The following is a 7,869-nucleotide window of genomic DNA, read 5'->3' as shown; positions in this document are numbered from 1 at the left end:
TCTCCAGCATTCAATTTTGTAACACATAAGAGTGTGAAAGCTTATCTCTCAATTCAAACATTTTAACACACATTAGTAATAGTGTGACTGATTGTCTCTCAGCATTTTTAACATGAATTAACATTAATGTGAATGGTTGTTTCTGAGCATTCCAGCATTTTAACACACATTAGTAAGATTGCGACAAGCTCTCAGCATTTAACCTACATTATTAATAATACAATATGATTTCCTCTCACCATCCAAACAAATATATTGATGTGACTGTGAATGCTCGTCCCTCTGCAATCCCATAAATATTTGTGATGTGGCAGCATTAGGTGAAATGGTCGATTCTCAGCATTTATACAAGACAAGCAACTGAGCCTGACACATGTACACGCTCGTTAATTGTGCGTGACTTCATTTCGGCACATCTCGCGAGAACCCCTCCGCTCCGCTCCACTCACACGCGCCACCAGCGTCACTCCTCCTCTCCCCGGCCCCTCCCTTTCCGCGTGTGCGTGTGCTCTTCAGACTTGCTTGCCTGTCACTTGGTTTCTGTCGGAAGGCTAGGCTACACACCTCTCGGTCGGACCCCCGCACGGAGAGCCAGCCGCCGCCGTCGTTTCCCCCCCCTTTCCCCCGAGGCTCGGGCTCGCCCCTCACGGCACCAACCATGGCGACCACCGCTACGTCCACCCGGTTCACTGACGAGTACCAGCTGTACGAGGAGCTCGGGAAGTAAGCGGCGCACACACACACACACACACACACACACACGCGCGCGCGCGCGTAAAACGCACCGTGTTTGTCTGCCAGTCCCCCGCCCCCGCAACAACCTCGCCTCACTTTATCGCAAGGCTGGCGGGCTAGTAGGCTAACCTTTTCGGGTAGCTTCGGGAGAGACGTCCGGGGTTTTGCGACTATTACGCAGCAGCGAGGCGGGCTAGCCGCTCGAGAGTGCTCGAGTTCGGCCACCAGCCCCGCCGAACTATCGCAGTGTTCCACTAGCCGCGTTAGCGCCACTTCAATTGGGCGTCCTTTTTTTCTTTTTTTTTTATATTTAAATCCCCCAAATGCTGGTTTCTGAACGTCGACCCAACCACCATTTTGTGCCCTTTCCAGCCGCTGACATTCCCCCGCCACCGCCGCCACCCCTGGCCCACCGCTTTTTCTTGACAGCTCCGCGCGGGCTCCCTCGTCCGGATGCTGTACTAGCAAGGCCGACAGCTTCTTTTTTTTTTTTTTTTTTTTTTTTTTTTTTTTCACCCCACCCCCCCCCCTCTCCGGCACCCGCCCACCTCCCGCCCACCCCCGTTGAGCAGCTGCAGATGATTTGTGCTCCCGTGTTGAGTAACGTTACATAGCCCTGGATCACCTAATGAGGAAGTCATGCGATCACGGCCGCTTTTATTAATGTTTGCGCCGTAACGCCCCACTCACTAGCTGCCCCCCCTCCCGGCCCCAGTCAGTGAATGCATCATGCCTCTCATTTTTCCATTTATTTGTTTTAAATTGGACCTAATAATCACGCGCACGTTGAGAGGCGGTGACGTGCGTTTTCTCGGTATTTTGATGACGACATCACAGCCGCTGCTGTTTCATCCTCCTCCTCCTCCTCATCATCACCACCCCACGCCCCCCAAACGCAGCATCAGCCAGGCCTTTTATGAAGATGTCGAATAATAACTCTTCAATGCTGACCACTGCCTCATATTCTCTTTTTTTCTCCCCCTCATCCCTAATGCATCGTCATTAACGTCAAGTCGTTTTACGTGGGGCCTCTTGTCCACCTTCACCTCTTGTTTGCTGCTAAATAATTGAAAGCGAGAGGAGAGTGCTGCTGGTGGGACGCTGAGTGCGGTGACGGCAGCGGTGGACGCTCTCGTGGAGTGACAGGTCGCTAGGAGCCCCCACTCTTATATCAGAGTGCTTGCGCAGGAGATGAGGTTGCTCGGGAAAATGATGGCGCAGAATTGCACTGTGGTAGACGCTGGCAGGTTCCATCCTGGTCCGTGTGTAGAATAAACCCCGGGCTGTGTGATTGTGACAAATGTAATTCCATCTGGAGCATTGTAGTTGCGCGTCTGTCGAAGCTTAGTCAAAAGTACTTTGTTGTTGCGCTGTGTAGCCCATGACCTGAGCGGATATTGGGCCTTGTTTCCACCGAGAGGTTCTGTTCGGTTCACCGTGGCACGGTGTGGAGTTAAACCTTGAGGTCAGATCTACAAGAGCCCTTCTACCGGGATTACAGTTTGGTACGAAGATTGAGGTAGCATCCTACTGGTACGGTACGCAGTGCAGTCCCCCAAGGGTCTCCCTTTGGCCCTGATAAATTTGATACAATTAAAACAAATTTGGTAATTTGGTGTGTTGTGGTATGTATAGTTCCTGGAATTAAAAGTTACCCCACTTCATTGATCAAATTTGAACCACAATAAACCCTGCATAGGCACCCAGAGTTTGCCAAAAAGTGCTACATCTCCAAATAGGGTCTTCTTTTGGCCCTGTTATATTATCCCACAACTAACTCTTGTCCGAACATGCAATGGTCCTCAGTCTCGTTCCGGAGTAAATATCATACTATCTTTTGGTACCCTTACGCTGGGGTAGTACCATGGCAGTAGGGTACCTAAAGGGCAGAGCTATTTGCAGCACATTCAGTTACGGTATTGATTGGTTACTGGACCTTTCGAAAGACACTACCCACCCTACCAACCAACCTTAGCACAGTTTTCTTTTGACCCCTAAAAATTACCCCAGAACTACTACTCCTGCTCTTCAAAAGTACTTGGTACTTGTAATTCCTTGGACTAAATGGTATCCCAAACATACTACTACTTCTAGCAGGGTTGTCTTTTGGCCCTGATATATTACCCCAGATATATATATTACATATATTATATATGTAATATATATATATATATTACCCCCCCCTGATATATTACCCCAGAATAAAATTTGGTCATGGTCCTCCAAAAATTCCTAGTTCTGGATTATTTTATGTTGAAGTACTGCTATTGTGGTAGGGTGCCTAAAAGGGCCTGGAGCATTCAAAAGTACTACCCACCCTAGTTGGGTCTTTTATTGATGCTGCTCGGAACTACATTTGGACATAAATTCCTGCGGTCCAAAAGTTCTTGGTCGTTCTTGGTACTAATTGCAATTCCTATAACTAAAAGTTACCCCACTCCAAAGGTTTCCTGACTTCTTGAAAAAGTACCACTTCTCCTAGCAGGGTCTTTCTTCAGTTACCCCGGAGCAAAATATAGTCGTGGCTATCAGGGGAGGGTCCAGTTGTATAGATCGGTATGCTACGTTGTACATGAAGCTTTCTAAAATATACCGCTTTTTGTTGTTCTTTCGTTGGGATACCACCTTCATGGTGGTACCTAAAGGGGGCAGAGCTCGACTCACTGCACTCCCCAAGGGGGTTTCTTTTGGGTCGATAAATGACATCAGAACAACATTTGGGCATTACTTCCTCTGGTCCAAAACCTTGTACTTGGTAGTTTGTGGTACTCATCATTGTAGGATACCTAAAGGACCGTTCTTGGATCTTTTCAAAAGTACTACCCACCCTAGCAGGGTCTTCTTTCGACCTTGATAAATTACGTCAGTACTGAATTTGGGCATTATTTCCCATGGTCCAAAATTTCTTGGTACTAATTGTAATTCCTTGAACTAGTAGGCACCCCACTCCAGGGTTTTATTTTCCCCCCAAAATTTAGGGATAGGGTTGGTATTTATTTCATACTACTTTTGTGATCTTTATGTTTAGATACTACCATGGTGGTATGGAACCAAAAGGGCAGCGCTAGAAGCAGCGTAGTCCATTGATTGGTTGATTTGTTCTCGCAGTCCAAAGGTTCCTGGTACTGATTGTAATTCCTGGAAGTAAAAGGTACCCGAACACCAAAAGTTACCAGACTTCTCAAAAGTATGCATTCTTTTAGCAGGGCTTTTTGGTCCGGATATATTAACCCTGAACTGAATTTAGACAATGGTCCTCCAAAAGTTCCTAGTTACAGCATTGTAAATGCCTATTTCATATGACTTTTTGTTTTGTTTGTTTTTACAGACAAAAGCTCAATTTCGACCTCCGATTTCAGAAACTTTTGGTTCTTAGTATATATGATTTGTTCCATGCCCAAAAGCTTCCCGGAAAACTCGTTGCTGGATGTAGGGTAAAGATCGTGCCTGTGGAAATGGGCCTATTTTGTAACTCTGTGGTCTGGTCTTCGTAGGGGAGCTTTTTCAGTGGTGCGCCGATGTGTCAAGAAATCCTCCGGGCAGGAATATGCTGCCAAAATCATCAACACCAAGAAGCTGTCTGCACGAGGTATGCTCTCTTTCACACACAAACGCACGCACGCACACACGCACGCACGCTCATACGCATTACATCTTTGCTTGGTTTGCAGAGTTTCAACAGTGCATTCAAGGCTGATAAATCCCCTTGAATTAGAATAAAAGCCTTTAAAGATGCATTTTATTTTTATTTTTAAAAATATATATAATACCTTGTTTCATGCGCACTGGTTTTACTAAATCCAAAATAGTCAACAAAAGGGAGCCATAATATTAGGGACACCTGCACCTTACAAATGAGATCCAGTCTAGTTAGTCTATGCATCGAAATTTCACGTTTGTTAATGTGCTTTGTGGTGTTACCTTGACTTATGAGTTTGATTTGTTCCATGACCAAGCTCATAGCTCGATTTAGTCAAATCAATTTCCCAATTGAAATGAATTTAAATGTCATTCCAGCCCCCCCCCCCAAAAATAATAATACATAATAAAAAAAATTCATAAAAAAAAAAAAAAACAGCACTGCCTCGTATAAGAACATAATTAAAGATGTGAAGAAATAAATCTGTTTTATGAAGCTTAATTATTCCACGTACTATTGTATTTGTGTGTTTGATGTGTGCCTTTAACCTCGTGAGTGATGTCAGGAGCTGGAGTTGTTCCTTGTTGTCTTGTTCTCATTTTGTATTTTTCTGTTTGTCTGTTTGCTTGTACCTCGAAAAACTCAAGGTATTACTGTATTCGACAAAACAGCATTGTATAGTGCATTTTGAGCAGATGTGACATTTCGACTGCACTGCATCAACCCAATTAAAGTTGTTTAATTAGCTTATTTAGCCTTATGAACACATTGTTACCCCTCTGACTGTGTCAGTCAAAACAGACGAGCTCTTCCTTGAATGCCATTCAAGTGGTGCAGGTGTACCTATTGAAGTGTCCACTGAGTGCCACATGTATAAACGCAGCACACTTTTGTCTTTACGTGTCTTCGCTGTGGCCATAATTCCAACAGATGAAGCAATTTTGAATTCAATCATAAGGTCTTGTGATCACCTTTAATTATCTTGCTTATTATTATTTTTAAAGGCCGTATTAAATAACTCCGTATGTCCGGACATCCTCTGGCATTGATCCAAATTTCCAACGAGGGGTGTGGTGGCGGGAGGGGGCGGTTGGCGACAGTGCTGCTGGGCTTGTGAGGATGAAATAAAAAACCGCAGCGGTAGCGGCGGAGGGGCAGGATGTGAATCAATGTAATTGTTGCCGTGGCATCTTCGCATAGCAGTGCAGCTCTTGGGGCCTGAATTTTATATGCCGCCGCATCGCTGCGCAGCTCCACGCCCACGTGCACAAACAAACACACACAGACACACGAGCACACACACACGCGCACACACACACACACACGCTTGCCGCTTCCATGTTGTAAGCGTGACGTGGACTTGTGTGGTACCTCCCCTGCCTTTACAGACCTAATTGCCTCCCCCTCCTCCTCCACCACCCAATTAGGCTCTTTGCTAACATTAACACACATTGACCCGGCTCCCTTTATTCTCGTCAAGTCCGTCTTTCACTCGTCTTCCTCGTGGCCTCTCTCTTGTCTTGCTGTAAAAAGGGGGATTGAGGCTAATCCACTTATGCTAAATGTATCTTGTCAAGCACTAAGACCCCACAGATTCCATAGGCGCCTCCCCGTTTTCCCTGTTGTCATCTGATGGCATTTGTGTGTGTATGTGTGCATGAAGTAACACTAATATGGCATACATCTGCGAGTGTGTGTCGCGACTGTTATTGTTCCATCATCGCCATCCAACAGCGGCCATCTTGCTGGAGGGCTGGGTGTTATCGACTCAAAATAAAATCAGTTTTTTCACAAAAATTAGATTTTTCCGATTTATCTTTTTTCAAATCATCTTTGCCCATTTAAATTAATGCTAATAATATTAGTCGTTTTTCTCGAAGGATAAAGAATATATGCCTGTGCGTGTTGTTATATGTAGGGCTGCAACTGATGATTATTTTAATAATCGTTTAATCTCTTTTTTCGATTAATCGATGAATCAGATTTAAAAAAATAACTTCCATTTCCATCCCTTTATTCAAAAACAGGAAATTATTTCAAATTCACAGTACAGAAAATGCACAAACATTGATTATGATTCAATTGCTGTTTTGGTCCGTAACGTCAGAAAATAGGCAAAAATGTTGATCATTGTTTACCAAAGTAAAAGCAGATGTTTGCATATGTCACATTTTGATTAAACAGAAAGATAATCAGACGGCTTAAAGGAGGACTACAGAAATCTGAGAATATTAACTGTTGAGGCTGAAATTCTGAGGATTTGGACAATTTAATGTCGCTAAACGATGAATCAATTAAATGTTACACCTCTTGTTATATTGTTTGTCTACATGTGTTGATACATCGCTTGCCGTTGCTTAAAGCGTTATAACACCGCCACGTAGATGCTATTCGTGTTTGTTAGCATTAAGCTAAGCGAACTTGCCTAAGGCAAAGCTATGCGGTTGTTTTAAATGCACAAAGTGTAATACGCTTTATTTGGTTTGACACTCAACTTTAACTGGGAGTGTCATGAAACAGCTTGCAGCCAGTCTTTTTTTCGAAAATATTTCGCTATCTGCCAAACTGCTGCTTGTGAAATGAGTTTAGTTCACTGCCACCAGACGGTGCTCGTATCTCAAATTTCTCCTCGACAGTCAAAGCAAAAAGTCGGCCGAACGACGACTCGTATCTCAAAACATGGAAGTCATGACAGTGTTATCTCAACACATACAAACAGAGCATACAACAATACTCACAAGCATACAGTATTTTCTCTCTGCTCTGTGGGAACAACTGCTATTTCAGGAGTTTGGTTGCAGACCTTTTCTGTCTCTTCTTCTTGCGATTACGCTGCATCTCATCCAGTAGACCTCAGTGCTGCCCGTCATGATGTGGCTCTACGTGGTACTACACTGAAGGTGCAAAACTCCGAATTCGGACTTGCTTGTATGCTTTAAAAGTCCATAAATGATACTGTAGCTTAAAAAAGCGGTCTAGTGGCGGAACCGTGTTGGATGTCTTTGGCAAAGGTCCGCAGGAGTGACTCCGGGATTGCCTTCCACAGGGCTCCTTTCTTGTCATACAAAAAACAATGTGAAAATGATTCCACTCGTCTCTTTATTAGCAGGTGATGAACTTGCTGGATACTTTCTTTCAAAAATAGTCGCTAGAGGGGTCCGCAAAGTTGCCAACTTGGCAACACTTTCTTTGTGAAGTAGTACACATAGCGGGGAGGTGCTTCAAGCTTTGGAAACCAAAACCATTCGGAGAAATACATTCAAATGAATCGTTAAAATCAATGAATGACCCAGCCTTATGTTGTTGTGCAGCTCCTGCTGCACGTGTCACATGTCCATTACGTAGATATTTGGCTTTGATTGACACTATCAGGGGTGTTAAGAGAACAGCCGCATAGTATGAGAAGAGGAGAAGAAGAATACAATAAACCAATAAAGTCATAACTTTACAAGAATGAAGGCATAATAGTATGTCGGAGGGGAGTTTTAATACAA

General features: G+C 44.1%; 1 protein-coding gene across 7 annotated transcripts in view; it reads left to right on the top strand.

Moving 5' to 3' along the window:
* The first annotated feature begins 489 nt into the window (after window positions 1-489).
* Window positions 490-7,869, top strand: part of LOC133417907 (calcium/calmodulin-dependent protein kinase type II subunit gamma-like) — a 44,453-nt gene continuing 37,073 nt past the window's right edge. For all 7 annotated transcript variants that reach the window (XM_061706129.1, XM_061706130.1, XM_061706126.1 and 4 more), the window contains exons 1-2: window positions 490-723; window positions 4,230-4,324. In XM_061706129.1, the coding sequence (XP_061562113.1) occupies window positions 659-723; window positions 4,230-4,324 (160 nt within the window). In that variant the 5' untranslated portion in view covers window positions 490-658. The remainder of the gene's footprint in view (window positions 724-4,229; window positions 4,325-7,869) is intronic.

This window comes from Phycodurus eques, chromosome 19 (genome assembly GCF_024500275.1).
Source record: "Phycodurus eques isolate BA_2022a chromosome 19, UOR_Pequ_1.1, whole genome shotgun sequence".
In the NCBI taxonomy this organism is placed as follows: Eukaryota; Metazoa; Chordata; class Actinopteri; order Syngnathiformes; family Syngnathidae; genus Phycodurus; species Phycodurus eques.
Note: the sequence above shows the minus strand (reverse complement) of the source record. Positions and strands in the feature narration are given on the sequence as shown.